General features: G+C 38.4%; 1 protein-coding gene across 6 annotated transcripts in view; it reads left to right on the top strand.

Moving 5' to 3' along the window:
- Positions 1-18264, top strand: part of EVI5 (ecotropic viral integration site 5) — a 203346-nt gene that overhangs the window by 88627 nt on the left and 96455 nt on the right. For 2 of the 6 annotated variants that reach the window (XM_070405593.1, XM_070405597.1), the window contains exons 11-13: positions 5803-5856; positions 7677-7709; positions 8275-8421. The exons of 1 other annotated variant lie outside the window; for it this stretch is intronic. In XM_070405593.1, coding sequence (XP_070261694.1) covers positions 5803-5856; positions 7677-7709; positions 8275-8421 — 234 coding nt within the window. The remainder of the gene's footprint in view (positions 1-5802; positions 5857-7676; positions 7710-8274; positions 8422-18264) is intronic. 3 more of the 6 variants (XM_070405594.1, XM_070405598.1, XM_070405595.1) reach the window with 2 other exon arrangements.

The following is an 18264-nucleotide window of genomic DNA, read 5'->3' as shown; positions in this document are numbered from 1 at the left end:
GATGAATAAAAGATAGACAAAAATAACTACAAGCTATATAAACACATTAATTTCCCCACAAAATACACATTAACAAACCCAGTCAAACTTAATTCCTTGCAGTATTCCAGAGAAGTAAACAATCTAAAGAATAATTGTAAAAGATGAAAGTAATAAAAAATATTCATGCCTAACTTTAAAAATATGAGCAATGCTCATCAGTAACCAAGTGTTTGATATATATGTTAAGCACTATGCTATCTTATTTAATTCTTCCAGTATTGTAGGAGTTATTCTAATTTTCTAGATGAGGAAATGGAGAGTCTAAGACAGTAAATGACATGCACAGGTGTTAATTATAGAGTGAGAATTTGAATTTAACTCTGCCTAACTTCAAAACCTAGTCTCTGTACTAATTTAGTACACTAATAGTTGAGGTTTGGGGGACCAAAATACTGTGATAACTAATCCAAAAAAAGACAAACTCCGAAATTTAATAGGTAATCCTGAAGTAGTTTTTACTAATTGATAAAGTCTATTATAGTTATCAGTTCATGTTGAAGTGGATATCACACAAATGAGGAATTAGTGATTTACTTAAAAAGTGGTATTAAGACATTTCGGTAGATCTTTGGTGGAAAATCTTAAATTTTTATTTATAGCAGAATTTCAGAAGATTTAAAGGGGATGGGAAAGGAAATCCAGGTGAATGTTTTTAAAAATTTTATTATTTTTAACATTATTGTAACATTAACTTTATTCACTCAACTGTCTGGTTGAACTTAACTTTCTAAATCTTTTAGGATAAACAAAATGTTATAATTTTATATTGATGAACATTTTGAGAATCACATTTGTTGTTTTGGCTTCCCAGACTTTAACAGCATTTAATTATTGCTTATTTGTGTAGACCCTCCATGCTATTTTGTAGTCTGAGATCACACTTTTCAAATCATCTAAATATGTTTTAGTAAATAGAAGAAAATTTAATTTGCACAGTATCTTTGTAATAACTCTTAAGATTCATTTTTTAAAATCTTTATTGTTGAAAGTATTACACATGTCCCCTTTTTTTCTCCCATTGACCCCTCATAGCCCACCCCATCCCCTGTCTCAGGCCTTCACCACCTTACTGTCTGTGTCCATGGGATATGCATATATCCATACAAGTTCTTTGGTTGATCTCTCCCTACCTCCCCCTACCTTCCCTCTGAGATTCAACAGTCTGTTCCAGGCTACTGTGTCTCTGGATCTAATTTGTTCAACACTTTAATTTGTTCATTAGATTCCACATATGAGTAAGATGATGTGATACTTGTCTTTCTCTGACTGGCTTATTTCGCTTAGCATAGTACTCTGCAGGTTCCTCCATGCTGTCTCAAAGGGTAAGAGATCCTTATTTTTTACTGCTGCATAGTAATCCATGGTGTAAATGTACCACAGCTTTTTTTTTTTTTTTTAATCATCACCTGATGATATTTTTCCATTGATTTTTAGAGAGTTGAAAAGAGAGGGAAAGACAGAGAAACATCGATGTGAGAGAGACACATTGATTGGTTGCCTTCTGCATGCACCCTGACTAGGGCCCGGGCGGGGAGGAGCCTGCAACCATGGTACGTGCCCTTGACCGGAATCGAACCTGGTACCCTTCACTCCACAGGCTGATGCTCTATCCATCATGCCAACCACAGCTTTTTTATCCACTCATCTACTAATGGGCACTTAGGCTGTTTCCTGATTTTAGGCATTATAAATTGTGCTGCTATGAACATGGAGGTGCATACATTCTTTCTGATTGGTGTTTTGGACTTCTTAGGATATATTCCTAGAAATGGGATTACTGGGTTGAATGGCAGTTCCATATTTAATTTTTTGAGGAACCTCCATTCTGTTTTCCATAGAGGCTGCATCAGTCTGCATTTCCACCAGTAGTGTAGTAGCATTCCCTTTTCTCCATATCCTCTCCAGCACTTGTCATTTGTTGATTTATTGATGATAGCCATTCTGACAGGTGTGAGGTGATACCTTATTGTCATTTTGATTTGCATCTCTCTGATGATCAGTGACTTTGAGCACTTTTTCATATATTTCTTGGCCATCTGTATGTCCTCTTCTGAGAAGTGTCTATTTAGGTCCTTTGCCCATTTTTTTTAAATCGGATTGTTTGTCTTCCTTTGTTAAGTTGTATGAGTTCCTTATATATTTTGTATATTAACCCTTAACAGATGAATCATTGCCAAATATGTTCTCCCATACAGTGGTGTGGGTGCCCTTTTTATTTTGTTGGTGGTTTTTTTTTTTGCTGTGCAGAAGTTTTTTATTTTGATGTAGTCCCATTTGTTTATTTTCTCCTAAGTTTCCTTTGCCCTAGGAGATGTACCCAAAACATGTTGCTACGAAAGATGTCTTGAGATTTTGCTGCCTATGGTTTCTTCTAGAATTTTTATGGTTTCATGAATTACTTTTAAGTCTTTTATCCATTTTGAGTTTATTCTTGTGTATGGTATAAGTTGGTGGTCTAGTTTCATTTTTTGGAATGTACCTGTACCGTTTATTGAAGAGACTGTCTTTACTCCATTGTATGTTCTTGCTTCCTTTGTCAAATATTAATTGAGCATAATGGCTTAGATCAATTTCTGGCATCTCTGTTCCATTGCTCTGTATGCTGTTATTGTGCCGGTACCAGGCTGTTTTGATTGCAGTGGCTTTGTAGTATAACTTGATATCTGGTATTGTGATCCCTCTAACTTCGTTCTTTTTCAAGATTGCTGTGTCTATTTGGGGGTCTTTTTTGGTTCCATATAAATTTTTGGAGTATGTGTTCTAGATCTGTAAAATGCTGTTGGTAATTTAATAGGTATTGCATTGAATCTATAGATTGCCTTGGGTAGTATGAACATTTTAATGGTGTTAAGTCTACCAATCCATGAACAGGGTATATTCTTCCACTTGTTTATATCTTCCTCTATGTCTTTTTTCAATGTCATATAGTTTTCTGAGTACAAGTCTTTTGCCTCCTTAGTTAAGTTTATCCCTAGGTATCTTAATTTTTTTGTTGCTATGGTAAATGGGATTGTTTGTTTAGTTTCTCTTTCTGATAATTCATTATTGGTATACCAGAGGCCCAGTGCATGAATTTGTGCATGGGTGGGGTCCGGCTAGCCCAGCCCCAATCAGGGCCGCGGGCTATTGGCTGGCGGACCCCACCCCCGATTGGGGTTGGAGTGCCGATTGGGGATGGAGCTGGCCACGGGGAGGGGCTGTGAGCGGTGGACCGGCCTGCCCCACCCTCAAATGGGGTGGGAGGTGCTGATCAGGGACCAGTTACCTGGGGGAGGGGCCATGGGTGGTTGGCCGGCTTGCCCTGCCCCTGATTGGGGTGGTGGGGGCGGATCTGGGGTGGGGCTGGGTGGGGGGGAGGGGCTGCAGGAGGTTGGCTGACCGGCCCTACCCCCTATTGGGGTGGAGGGGTGTGATCAGGGATGGGCCAGCTGGGGGGGAGCAGCTGCCAGCCTATTGTGGTGGGGTAGGCTGATCAGGGGCGGGACTGGCTGGGGGGAAGGGTGGGGGAGTTTGGCCAGCCAGCCAGCTCTTGATCAGGGTGGGAGAGTCCCATCAGGGGCAGGCCAGCAGGGGGGAGGGGCTGAAAGGTTGGCTGGCCAGCCCCATCCCCTGATCAGGTGGTTCGCTGGCCACAGTGGGCATCATAGCGACCAATCGTTATGGTCGTAATAGCTGTTATGGTCACTGGCTTTTTATATAGAGAGATAAAAATACCATTGATTTCTGGGTGTTAATTTTGTATCCTGCTGCATTGCCAAATTCCTTTATTAAATTTTGTAGTTTTTTGGTGGAGTCTTTAGGATTTTCTTTGTACAATATCATGTCATATCTGAATGAGTTTTACTTCCTCCTTTCCAATTTGCATGCTTTTTATTTCTTCTTCTTGTCTGATTGCTGTGGTTAGGACTTCCAGTACTATGTTGAATAAGAGTAGTGAAAGTGGACATCCCTGTCTTGTTCCTATTTTTAGAGGAAATGGTTTTAGTTTTTGCCCATTGAGTATTATGTTGACTGTAGGTTTGTCATATATGACCTTTATTATGTTGAGGTATGCTCCCTCTATTCCCACGTTGCTGAGAGTTTTTATAAAAAATGGAATTGGATTTTGTTGAATGGTTTTTCTATGTCAATTGATATGATAATGTAATTTTTGTCTTTCAATTTGTTTATGTGATGTGTCACATTTATTGATTTGCAAATATTGTACCAGCTTGCATCCCTGGAATAAATCCCAGTTGGTCGTGGTGTATGATCTTTTTAATATATTGCAGGATCCGGTTTGCTAATATTTTGTTGAGGATTTTAGCATCTGTGTTCATCAGGGATATTGGCCTATAATTCTCTTTCTTCGTAGTGTCTTTATTTGGTTTTGGAATTAGGATATTGCTGGCCTCATGAAAAGAGCTTGGAAGTGTTCCTTCCTCTTGGATATTTTAGAGTAGTTGGAGGAGGATAGGTGTTAGTTCTTTGAATGTTTGGTAAAACTCTCCTGTGAAGCTGTCTGGACCAGGGCTTTTGTTTGCTCTGAGTTTTTTATTTTATTTTATTTTATTATTTTATTTTATTTTATTTTATTACTGCTTCAGTTTCATCAATGTTATTGGTCTATTTAGGTTTTCTGATTATTCTTATTCAGTTTTGGAAGATTATATTTTTTAGGTTAAGATGTATTTGTTCTAATCTGTAGTCTACTTTATATGATACAATAATTCATAGAGAATTTTTTTTATTTTTTGATCTGAGACTTAATGTTAAATTTTTGTATTTACTGACAAAATATTAGATTGAATTGACAGAAGAAATTTCTGAGGAAGACATTTTTTAGCAGGAATTTAGAGGAAGAGCAGGGTTGGAAGATGGCTGGATTGAGTTGTGGAGTAAATTGATACAAAAAGGTAAGAGGAGTTTTGAGAGTAGAGTGATGACAAAATGGAGGGATAACAGTAGATTCTAAAATGAAGGAATAATTTATATAGGGGATTAATATGAAATTATATTAGTTGATATGTGCAAAAAGATTTCTTTTTAACATAGAGTGTTTTAGATTTAATACTTTATGGTAATAACTTCACAGGATGGGGAGTCAGGCATTGAACAATTAGGTGAAGATTTTTTAAAATCTGGTTTTACTCTGAACTATGAGAAAGATGCTAATAATTTGAACTTTTAGTGTTCTTACATTTAAAACACCTCATGATGGAAAACATTTCATTCTTTATCTTTTCAAAATGTAAGGAATTCTGCAACTTGGCATATATATGCATTATAATTTGAGACTTGTCTAGTTCCAAACAGTTTAATACTTATCCTATGAGCATGCATTTTGCAGATTTCTTATTTTTTAAAAATTTGATAGACATTTGAATATTGTTCATGTAGATAGGCTTTGTAGGAGATAAATTAGTTAGAGTCATTTCTATCTAATGCATATGTTAAGACATAAGAAAATACACATTGATTAAGAGTCATTATGACAGGTACAGAAAACAAAGGGGTTATTTCTGTATGTATTGTAGAATATATTTAAAATTCAACCACAGTTGAAATGATAAAGGTGGTCATTTTCTTTGCCATGTATTTCTTACTCTGATTCTTTAAGAATTTGACAGATAATAATATAACCATTCCTTAGATTCTTTTCTTATTTATAAAATGTGATATATTTTTAAGGACTATGATTTAGGTATTTCTTTTCCCTCTCAGGAATGCTTGCAACCAAACCATTTTTTTGTTTGTTTGTATTTTTCTTTCTTTTTTCAGAGGTTACGCACAGAAAATAGGCTTTTAAAACAACGCATTGAAACATTAGAAAAAGTAAGTAAATGACTACTTATGTAAGCTTCTGTTAAATACACAGTTTTTTTCCTGTCTATTTTATATAAAGAAATCTAGTTTATATGTCTCCAAAGTTGTGGTATTAACTGCTTAGCTTGCCTGGCTTACTACTTAATTAATTAACTTGTCATTAGTAAAAATTGATCACTACTAGCTCTTAAACTTTAAAGTTTTAAGTAAGATATAGTAATGCTTGTTTTCTTTACATATAATCTCTAAAATGTATGTTCTTTTGAGGTAACTTAATTTAGAATCTACTCTGTATAGTATTTTCAAATATTGCCCTGACTTTCTAGCCATATATTAAATGTGGCAATGACTCATGTAAGGCCTAGCTAGGATTGCTTTAAGTTTAGTCAAAATGACTGACTGATTTCTTATTTAAAAATTCACCGTGATTTTCAACACTGGGGAATTGTGCTTAAACTTTTGGTTCTTAAAATTATTTTGATACCACTTGTTACCTATTCCTCTTTGTTTCATGTAAAATAACTGGGCAAATGTGGACATATTGCATTCTTTCTTATATTATGCTTTTGATATAATACCTTTTGTAGTCTTGTTTCTGATGCTATAAGAATGTATTAAATAATAAAAGTATACTGTAGGAGTTTTGGTTATTTTAAGAAAAACATCTGAATTTACAAAGTCTTTGATATTTTGGGGGTTTTGTTTTGTTTTTGACTAAAGGTGAGAGAAAGTAGGTTTAAAAGTACTTTTTATGATATTGCCAATTATCTTTAAATCTTTCCTGCTAATCTATGGATCAATATTCAAGAAAGCAATAAATAAAAAAATGGATAGTTTGCATTTTTGTCTTTTGTTTGAAAGTATTAATGGTTTTATATTAAATAGTGCTGCACAAGGACCAGGATGCTAATTACATGCCTATTTTTGTGTGTGATAATTGCAGGTTCACTATATTAAGTCAAAAGTAGTTTTCCTGTATTTTCTTCATCTTATTAGAGTTGCTTTGATGACAATTCTACTTTTTTGGTGATTCTGCAAAAAGATTGAGCTTAGTTGTTTTTGTTTAAATTACATACTTTTTTTTCCAAAAATACTCAGTTTTAAAGTAAAATATATATATCATCTTAGTGGTCTTTTATCCTTGGCGTGAGATATTTTCACAGAGAAAGCATTTTTATTTTATTGAACCTTCACAATGATAAAGGTGCTGTTAGAAAGTGTTAAGCTTGGATTTTGATTCTAAAAACTAAGTACCTTTTTTATTGACTTAGATGGCCTACGTGTTTCCACTTAGAATTCTATAAATATGTATGTATCAAATTCTGCAACCAAAATGTTTAATCAGTTATTGCTAGGGTGTGTTACCTTGAGCTCATTAATTTCACTTGTGATATTTTTCTTGCTTTGCGTCTTTGGAAGTTGGGCTTGCACAAACTGCTGTCACACTTTGTAAGTGGAATTGCTTACTCAAATTCCTTCTCCTTTTCACATAAGTGGTTTGACAATGTGACTAACTCTAAAAATAAAGATTTAAAAGTATGCTTTAAAGGGAAGATATTTGCTTGTTCCAAATAATGAAAAACCTCTTGGAATTTGTGTTTAGTCTCTTCTAGTACATGACTTTCTGCAGCCTATTCTTTAATATATTTTTTTAAGGTTTAAGAATAAAAACACATTCAGTAAAAATAGCTGTAAAATCTTCATGTTTATTTTAATTACATGAAAAGTAGGTGGAATTTGGGTATGCTTTGTTTCTTCTTATTCCTAATTTTATCACCTTTATTTTATTTCTTTCTCTTACATTTCTATCTGAATTTTTCCTTTTGTAGGAAAGTGCTTCCTTGGCAGATAGATTGATACAGGTATAGTTTTATATTACTTTTTTTTTTTTTTTTAGCATTTTCTCTAACTTCTAAGGAAAGTCCTAAATGTAGAAATTTGTATTTTAATGCATGCAATTTTACATGCATTTCCCACCCAAAATAATATTTTAGGTGGTACATATGGGTGTAAGCTTATTCTTGATAACAGGGTGTTATCTTGGTTTATTAAAATAAGCATCTTTTTGCACGTTTTAAAGCTAACCTTATTTTAAAGTATTACAAAATGGCAATCAGTGGATTCTGTGAAATTAACTACTTATTCGTTGACATTTAGTCCTGCATGTACAATTCAATAATATTGCATGAATTGAATTTTATTGACTGAAACAAGAATTGTTCTTAAGATTGTCAGATGAATTTTTCATTTAGTTCCCCAAAATTTGCTGGAGCAATAATGAGCTGCTGGCTAACAATTGCTTAGGCTGTTCTGTTCTCTGAGGTAATTTAAAAAAACGATGTCAAAGTAAATAACTAAACCTCACAAAGACAGTCTGTCTTGACTCTGTCCTAAATTGCTTTATACACACAAAAATTATGTCCTAAGGGACAAGTGACAAGAGCCCAGGAGGCTGAGGAAAACTACCTCGTAAAACGGGAACTGGCCACCATCAAACAGCAGAGTGATGAGGCCAGTGCTAAGCTGGAGCAGGCTGAAAATACCATCAGGAAGCTCCAGCACCAGCCGCAATGGGTAAGGAGTCCAGTAGTACTTTTTCTCACCTTTCTCATTTCCTTTCCTTTAAATCCTTTTTAAAAGCACAGCTTTTGTGCTCTTGTTATAAATAATTTTATTTTTTACTTCAATTAAATTCTGAGCCAGTTTTATGTTCTGTAATAGTGTCTTATTGTGGCCTAAAGTTTCTTCATTCTACCATTTTTTTTTCTGTCTACACAGTTTTGTTAATAATAGGTACTATTTTCTTTATGTTTTCAGTCATAGAAAATAAGTGATGTATGTCAGACCTTTTTTTAAGTTTTATAAATCTGTTTCATAATAGGTATTTTGCCATGGGTAATTTTAAAATCACAACTTCAGCTAGTTTTTGTTAAAAGTGCAGATGAAATATTATCCAATGTAGAATACATATAATTATCTCATTTAAAGCTTTGATAATGTGGTGATTTATGTCTTATGAAATACCATAGTCTTACCTTCTTATACCAAGACATTAAGTTATGGGTTAAGGTATATGCTTACATTTTTTTCAAAAGTAGAGAAGTTGTCAAAACGAAAAAGAAAGAACTTATAAAAATAATGTTAACTAATTTAGAGTACTGAACAGCCACTGATTGTACAGCTATCTTCAGGTGTCTTTTGCCACTTAGACATCGTTTTCCATTGGCAAATTCAGACTAGAGTGATCTTAATCAATAATATGAGAGCTTAAAAGAAAAGTCAGCTGTTAACCTTTGAAAAGATATTTCTTGTTTCAGTTTTCTGTTTTTAAGTATGAGTTAGATAGTAACAGGGTAGGCAGAAGAAGGTTATGTTAAATCTGGAACTCTTTATGGATTGGGAAGCAAAAAACACAGTTACTTCAAAGTGGACATTACTTTCATTCAGTAAAATGAAGAAATTACATCATCTGGGTATAAAAATCAGAAAACTAAAAAAATAAGAATAAAAAAGTTGACAATTGAAAAAACCTAACATCAATTAATTATCTTATATTAATATTACTAAAGATGGTTAAAAAATGAGAGTGGTAAAGAATACTCAAAAGATATAACTAAAATAATTTGATCTGTCTTTGAATGAAATGTCAATATAAAAGTATAAAAATAGAAAAAGCAGAATTGAGGGTAATGTTAGGAATTAAGCTGAACTGAATTATCAGTGCAATGTGATTTTGTTATAAGGACAGATGAGTATATATTTACATTTAGCGTAAGTTATAGTCATATACATTAGAATCATGAATTACTAGTTTTTTTGCATTGCTTTTCAAATACTGAGACCTCTGGGTAGATATGTATAAAAAATATAGAATGTTGGTTCATACTGAAAAAGTTAAGTGGGCAAATAAAATTGGCCAGAATAAACTGAAGCTTTTGAAAATTACGTGTAACAAAAATAATCTTTGTGCTTTTTTTTTTTTTTCAAGGAAAAAATAGACCCACAGTATAGGGCTAAGATATAACGAGGAGAAAGCAGATCCCCACTTCAATTTTATTTCTATTTGTTTTCTCACTAAGCAGACATTCTCCTTTGGAATAAATTATAAAACAGACATAATAAAGCAGAGATGCACAAAATAGGTGGAAGTTGCAGAGCCTTGGTTAATTTTCCGATTTTATTTTATTTACAATATATGTGAAGTATGTTTCAGAATTGTATAGGATGGAATATTTCAGAAATGCCGCTAATATGTTGGATAGTGAATCGGGATTCCAACATATTTAAACAATGTATTCAGAATAAGAAACTAAAATAAAAGATTATTTCATAGAAATCAACCTGTAACTTTGCCTTTATGTTTAAAATTCAAAGCTATATCATAGACCTAGAAATTTTGACAGGAAATCAAGACTTAGCCAATAATGTAATATGGCTGCCCTCCCCTCCCCAGCCTCACCCCCTAAATCACAAGTATGGTCTTCCTAGAAGAATAATGATCCAATTCGGTTCTAAGTAGCAGATCATTTGTAGTATTCTATTTAGTTTGAATACCAAAACTCATGTGAAATATTTACAGACTATATTCTGGACAGTATAGGAAAGACTGTGGAAGCCCAGGATATTTTTAGATTACACTAAAGAAGATTTTATAAGAAAACCATAGGTGAGAGTGGTAAAGAATACTCAAAAGATAGAACTAAAATATTTTGATCTGTCTTTGAATGAAATGTCAATATAAAAGCATAAAAATAGAAAAAGCAGAATTGAGGGTAATGTTAGGAATTAAGCTGAACTGAGTTATCAGTGCAATGTGATTTTATTATAAGGACAGATGAGTATATATTTACAAGTCATTTTCAAGTATTTGAGAGGTAATCTTATGTAAAACTAGAGGCCCGGTGCACAAAAATCCGTGCACTTGGAGGGTGGACAGGTCCCTCAGCCTGGCCCGCACCCTCTCGCAGTCCGGGAGCCCTCAGGGATGTCGGACCGATGGCTTAGGCCTGCTCCACTGGGGAGCAGGCCCGATGGCTTAGGCCTGCTCCACTGGGGAGCAGGCCTAAGCCATCGCTTGGACATCCTTAGCACTGCCGTGGAGGCAGGTGAGGCTTCTGCCACCACCGCTGTGCTTGCCAGCTGTGAGCCCAGCTTTCGGGTGAACGGTGCTCCCCCTGTGGGAGCACACTGACCACCAGGTGTCAGCTCCTGCGTTGAGCGTCTGCCCCCTGTTGGTCAGTGCACATCATAGCTACCGGTCAGTCTGCCGTTGGGCTGAAAATGGCTCTCCGACATCTCCTGAGGGGTCCCAGATTGCGAGAGTGCGCAGGGTAGGCCGAGGGACCCCACCAGTGCACGATTGAGGCCGGGGAGAGATATGAGAGGTTGGCCAGCCCGGGAGGGGCTGCAGGAGGGTTCCAGGGCGTGTCTGGCCTGTCTTGCTCAGTCCTGATCGGCTGGACCTCAGCAGCAAGCTAACTTACCGGTTGAAGCGTCTGCCCTCTGGTGGTCAGTGAATGTCATTGTGAGCAGTTGAGTGGCCTTAGCATTCATTAGCATTTATGCTTTGATTGGTTGAACGGCCAACTGGAAGACTGGACACTTAGCATATTAGGCTTTTATTATATAGGACTAGAGGCCCGGTGCACAAAAATTTGTGCACTCGGGGGGCGGGGGGAGGGGGGTCCCCCAGCCCTGCCTGTGCCCTCTCGCAGTCTGGGACCCCTCGGGAGATAACGACCTGCTGGCTTAGGCCTGCTCCCGGGTGGCAGAGGGCAGGCCCAATCCCTAAGTTCAGCCCCTGGTCAGGCTCAGAGCAGGGCCAATTGGGGAGTTGGGGCGCCGCCCCGTCATGCACAGAGCAGGGCGGATTGGGAGGTTGCGATGCCACCCTCAGTCACGCTTAGGGTAGGACCGATTGGGGGGTTGGGGCACCGCCCCCGTCACACTCAAGGCAGGGTCAATGGGGAGGTTGCGGCGCCACCCCCTGTCACGCACAGAGCAGGGCCGATCAGGGGGTTGGGGCGCTGCCCCCTGTCACACACAGAGCAGGGCCAATCAGGGAGTTGGGGCACTGCCCCCTGTCACTCACAGAGCAGGGCCGATCAGGAGGTTGGGGCGCTGCCCCCTGTCACTCACAGAGCAGGGCCCATCAGGGGGGTTGGGGCTCCGTACCCTGTCACACACAGAGCAGGGCCGATCAGGGGATTGAGGAGGTCCCCCCTGTCACTCACAGAGTAGGGCCGATAGGGGAGTTGGGGCACTGTCCCCTGTCACACACAGAGCAGGGCGGATCAGGGGGTTGGGGTGCTGCACCTTGTCACACTCAGGGCAGGGCCAATGGGGAGGTTATGGCTCTACCCTGTCACAGAGCAAGGCCCCTGGAGGGGGGTTGGGGCGCTACCCTCTATCACCCACAGAGCAGGGCCGATCAGGGGGTTGGTGTGCTGCACCCTCTCAAACACAGAGCCGCAGGGCAATCAGGGGGTTGGGGAGCTCCCCCCCTATCAGGCACAGAGCAGGGCTGATCAGGGGGTTGGGGCACCTTCCCCTGTCAGGAACAGAGCAGGGCGGATAGGGAGGTTGTGTCCCCGCCCCCTGTCACACACAGAGCCGCAGGGCGATCGGGATTTGGTCGCTGCCCCCTGTCACCCTGATCCCGGTGCCGGGAGCCTCGCTGCTCCGCTGATCCCGGTGCTGGGAGGCATATTACCCTTTTACTATATAGGATAGAGGCCTGGTGCATGGGTAGGGGCTGGCTGGTTTGCCCTGAAGGGTGTCCTGGATCAGGGTGGGGGTCCCCACTGGGGTGCCTGACCAGTCTGGGTGAGGGGCTGAGGGCTGTTTTCCGGCTGGCGAGTGACTAAAGCTTCCAACCGCTCCTTATTTTCTTTTTTCTTTTTTTTTATTCTGGGCCAGCTTTAGGTCTGAGGCCTCGCTGCTGAAAACATTGATACAAAGTTTCGGTCCGGCTGGGTTTCAGTCCGGCTGGTTTCTGGGGTTTTGTTTACCTTCCTATTTGCAACATAGTACATAGTTGGTTAGACTTGCAGCTGAGAGGCCGGCAAGTGAGGCGGGGAACGTTGGAGTCCGCAGCAAGCAAGCCTCATGTTCGCTTCAGTGCCTGGCTGCTGGCCGCCATCTTGGCTGACAGTTAATTTGCATATACTCACTGATTAGCCAATGAAAAGCGTAGCGGTCATACGCTAATTACCATGTTTCTCTTTTATTAGTGTAGACTAGAGGCCCGATGCATGAAATTTGTGCAAAGGTCTCGGCCCTCGCAGCCCCTCGCAGCCCCTCGCAGCCTCGGCTGGCCCTCGCAGCTTCTCGTTGCCTTGGCCAGCCTCACAGCCGCGGCTTCATCCAAAGGTCATCTGGATGGTTGTCCGGAATGTTGTCCAGACGGTCGTTTGGCTGTTCGGTCTAATTAGCATATTAGCTCTTTATTATATAGGGTTATTTAGCCTTTGTTTGCTATTGCTCCAGAGAACAGAATGTACTTAAGATCCAAGGACACAAAATCTTATTCATTTGAATTTTGACAAATAGAGTAGTTGCTTTGCAAATAGTGAGCATAATACTAAGACATAGTGAACATCTATTGCTAAAGGTTTTTGACCTTCCAGTATAACTTTATGAATTCTTCAGAACTCTCAGAATAAGGATTTAAATCTGTATTCCAGCAGTAAGTATTGAATTACCAATATAATCACTACCACCACCTTCTACTGGCAATACAGATGCTCTTCTACTTATAATGTAATTATGTCCCATAAAGCCATCATAAGTTGAAAATATTGTTAAGTCAAAAATGCATTTAATACACCTAACCTAACGAACATCATAGCTTAGCCTAGCCTACCTTAAATGTGCTCAGAAGACAATATCCAATTTAGTTGTTTACTGTCGTGATCACGTGCCTGACTGGAAGTTGTGGTTCCCAAATCTTTTTTTTTTTTTTTTTTAGTTAAAATTCTTTCCATGCCAAGACCATAGCAAATGGACACTACAGTGTTACTTTTTTGACCCAGATCCTTATATAACGCTTCTCTTTCCCCTTTTCTACAAATATAAGTAGCAGCCAAAATACATAGTCACGAGAAAGAAAACAGTCTGACTATTCTGTACTTATTGTCAATATATCAGATTTAGTTTGTGTAAACACTTTGTATTTTGCTCAATTCTATATGACTCTGATGTGACAATTTGATAATAGAGCCATGTATTCAGTTATTCACTGGAAAAATAATGTACAAAGTATTGTCCTACTTCCTGAGAGTGTAATAGTAAACAAGAAAAAAAGTCTGGTATTACATGAAGTGTACATTCTAGGTGAGGAGAAATATATTAAATAAATAAAATTTTAGGTGATGTTAAGGACATTATCCAGAAAATAAAAAAGCAGGCTACAGAATGGTAGAAAATATTTGCAAATCACGTATTTGATGCAGATTTAGCATGCAGAATATATAAAGAACTTTTATAACTCAACAAAAAGACAAGCAACCCAATTTTAAAATGAGCAAAGGACTTGAATAGAGCTAATGCCAAAGAAGATTTACAAGTGGACAAGAACATATGAAGACACTCAACATGTTTAGTCTTTAGGGAAATGCGTATAAAAACCACACAAGGTGCCAATTCACATTCACTTAGATGGCTCTAATAAAAAAAGCTAAACTGAAAAGAAGTGTTGGCAAGTTGATGGAGAAATTGGAAACCTTGTACAATGTTAGTGGAAATATAAAAAGGTCAGCTGCTGTGGATAACAGTTTTGTGGTTCCTCAAAAAGTTAAACATAGAGTTACCATATGACATAGAGTTATCTTATGACATAGAATTACCAAAATTCATCTACTAGATATATACCTCAAAGAATAGAAAATTGGTATCCACACAAGTATGTAGCAACACGTTTGTGGCAACATTATTCACAAAAGAGTGGTCACAGACCAAAAGACCATTAATGGAAGAATGGATTAAAAATTGTGATATATACCATGTGATGAAATACCATTTAGCCATAAAAAGGAATTAAGAACTGATACATGCTATAATATGGATGAACCTCTGTCAATGTAAGAGCCCAGCCTGCATGGCTTAGTGGTTGAGCGTCGACCCATGAACCAGGGGGTCAAGGTTTGATTCCTGGATTGCAGGCTTGATCCCCAGTGTGGGGTGTGCAGGAGGCAGCAGATCGATGTTTCTATCTCTGTGTCTCTCCCTTCCTCTCTTTCTAAAAAATAATTTTAATTAATTAAAACATATAAAAAAGAAATGTAAATAGCATAATAACTAATGAGGATGGTTCTCCATCCCCTAGTAATTGAAGGAGACACAGAATATCTTCTTTGACTCTCAAGGGCATTCAATTAGAAATTAATAATATGTATCTGGAAAATCCCCAAATATTTCCAGGAGTGAAAGATGAAGGTGGTCTACCTGTAACTGTCAGACACAAAGTATTAATTGCACTGGGAGGGAAATTGTAAAAAGATGAAAAAGATATACCACGAAAACACTAAAATAAAGAAAGCTGGAGTTTCTGTATTAATGTCAGACAAAGTAGACTTCAAAACAAGGGATAGTTCCAGGAATAAAGAGAGACGTTTTGTGATAGTAATAGGGCCAGTTCACCAACAAGGCATAACAATCTTATATACAACCCGGTGCACGAATTTGTGCATGGGTCGGGTCCCTCTGCGTGGCCTGTGGGGATTGGGCCGAAACCACCAGTCCAACGCCTCCTGCCGCTTTTGCTCATCCTGGCCCTGCTGGGCCTGTTGCGTGCTCGTGCCCAGTCAGTCCTGATTGGGAGAGGCCTTCACCACCACAGCGGCACTCGCCAGCCATGAGCCCTGTGTCTGGTGCCTGTTCTGAGAGGGGTGGGGAGGGCAGGACGTGATTGGCCCTCTTGGCAGGTGGTGGGACGCCCTTGCTGGCCCAGGTCCAGCTGAGTTTGCGCCAGTTGTTGGGAGCCACCTGGTGGCCGCTTTTATATTGTTTCTTCCTTGCAGAGCATCTAGGGAGGGGAAGTGGCCAAGGTGCCCAAAGATGATCTCCAGGAGGCTGGCGGTGCTGTTGGGATCATGCCAGCAGCACTGGTCCCTTGGTGCCTGGCCCGTTCTCCAGAGATTAGACCTGCAGGACTATTGAGGGAGTGAGTGGCTGCCGCTGGGCTGGTTGGCCACTGGGACAGGTTGGTCAGCTGAGTGGCACTCACGCTGTGGGAGTGCACTGATCACCAGGGGGCAGCTCCTGCATTGAGCATCTGCCCCCTGGTGGTCAGTGCGTGTCACAGTGACTGGTCGACCAGTCATTTGGTCACTTAGGCTTTTATATATTTAGATTGTATGTGTTCAGGAATATGTCTCCAATCATATGTCTGCTCCTAATAGAGAGCATGAAGCTGAACTGATAGAACTGAAAGGTGAAGTGAACAAATCCACAGTTACAGTTGGAGTCTTCAATACCCCTTTCTCAGTAATTGATGAAACAACTAGGTAGAAAATCAGTACGGATATAGAAGACCTAGACAGCATTGTCAACCAACTTGAGCTGATTGGTATTTATGGAACACTTTACCAGAATACATATTTAGCACAATACATATTCTTTTTAAGCACACATGGAACATTTACACAGCTGGAAGATATTCTGGACCATAAAATAAACTTTAAAAAATTTTAAAATAATTGAAGGAGACGCAGAGTATCTTCTTTGACTCTAACAGCATTCAGTTAGAAACTAATAATATATATTTGGAAAATTCCCATATATTTGGAAAGTAAACCACATATTTTTACCTATTGTGAAAGAGAAAATTTCAAAGAAAGTTAGGATTTATTTTGAATTAAATGAAGATGAAGACATAATTTTATCAAAATTTGCGGGATCTGCCCAGTCAGTATGGCTCAGTGGTTGAGCATCAACTCATGAGCCAGGAGGTCACGGTTCTATTCCGGGTCAGGGCACATGCCTGGGTTTTGGCCTTGATCCCCAGTAGGGAGTGTGCAGGAGGCAGCCGATTGAGGATTCTCTCTCATCATTGATGTTTCTGTCTCTTCCTCTCCCTCTCCTTTCTTGTCTTTGAAATCAATAAAAAAACATTAAAATTTATGGGATCCACCTAAAGCAGTACTTAGTAGAAAATTTATAGTATTAAATGCTTATATTAGGAAATAAGTTTCAAACCAATAATCTAAACTTCTACCTTAAAAATCTAGACATATAAGAGTAAATTCGACATAAAGCAAGTAGAAGAAAGAAATAATAAAAAGTAGAAATCAATGAAATTAAAATAGCACAAAACAAAATTAGAGAAAATCCCTGAAAAACTGGTTCTTTGAAATGATTAATAAAGTTGATAAACCTCTGAGCAGGGGTGGGCAAACTTTTTGACTCGAGGGCCACAATGGGTTCTTAAACTGGACCGGAGGGCCAGAACAAAAGCATGGATGGAGTGTTTGTGTGAACTAATATAAATTCAAAGTAAACATCATTACATAAAAGGGTACGGTCTTTTTTTTTTTTAAGTTTTATTCATTTCAAACGGCCGGATCTGGCCTGTGGGCCGTAGTTTGCCCACGGCTGGTCTAGACTGACTAAAAAGAGAAGAAATAACCAGTATAATGGATGACATTGACTTTTTGAAAATGTAGCCAAGTTTTATTGTCTGATATTCTGAATGAATCTGATTCCTTCCTAGTGGTATCATATTTCCTATAAACTAGATTCAGTTAAACATTTTTAACATTTGGGTGATAGATAATGTGAACTTTATTTTGATTTAAATCAGAAAACACATAATATAAGTTGTTCTTACTATTTAGTGATGCTGAATTTGATTACCATCCTAAGTTTGGTTACTGTAGACTCTTGCCCTTGTGAAGGTATGGTTTCTTCTTTGCAACTATTAAGTAATCTGTTGGGAAATATTTTTGTACTCACTATATCACTCATGTCCTTCTAACATTGAATGTGAGAATTCATTCTTTTATTTTACTCAGTATACAAGCAAAAAAGAGTAATAAGGGCTTTCTAGCTTATCTTTTTCCTTGTAATTTTTGCAACACCAGAAAAGCATATGAGATTGAAAAGCAGAGATTCTACTTATTAAACATTTTTTTCTGTCAATCTCATTAGCATGAGATTGCTGGTATCACAGGAACATTAAGAGACTCATTGACAAAAGTGAACTTGATGTAAATATAGGGAAGTCATTCATTATTTATATACTTTTATTTTTAAATATATTTTATTGATTTTTTACAGAGAGGAAGGGAGAGGGATAGAGTGTTAGAAACATCAATGAGAGAAAAACATCGATCAGCTGCCTTCTGCACAACTCCTACTGGGGATGTACCCGCAACCAAGGTACATGCCCTTGACCGGAATCGAACCTGGGACCTTTCA

The sequence above is a fragment of the Myotis yumanensis genome, unplaced genomic scaffold (genome assembly GCF_028538775.1).
Source record: "Myotis yumanensis isolate MYYU_CA2020_CCGP unplaced genomic scaffold, mMyoYum1.0.hap1 SCAF_2, whole genome shotgun sequence".
Lineage (NCBI taxonomy): Eukaryota > Metazoa > Chordata > Mammalia > Chiroptera > Vespertilionidae > Myotis > Myotis yumanensis.
The sequence above is the reverse complement of the archived record's forward strand: the minus strand, read 5'-3'. Positions and strand labels throughout refer to the sequence as shown.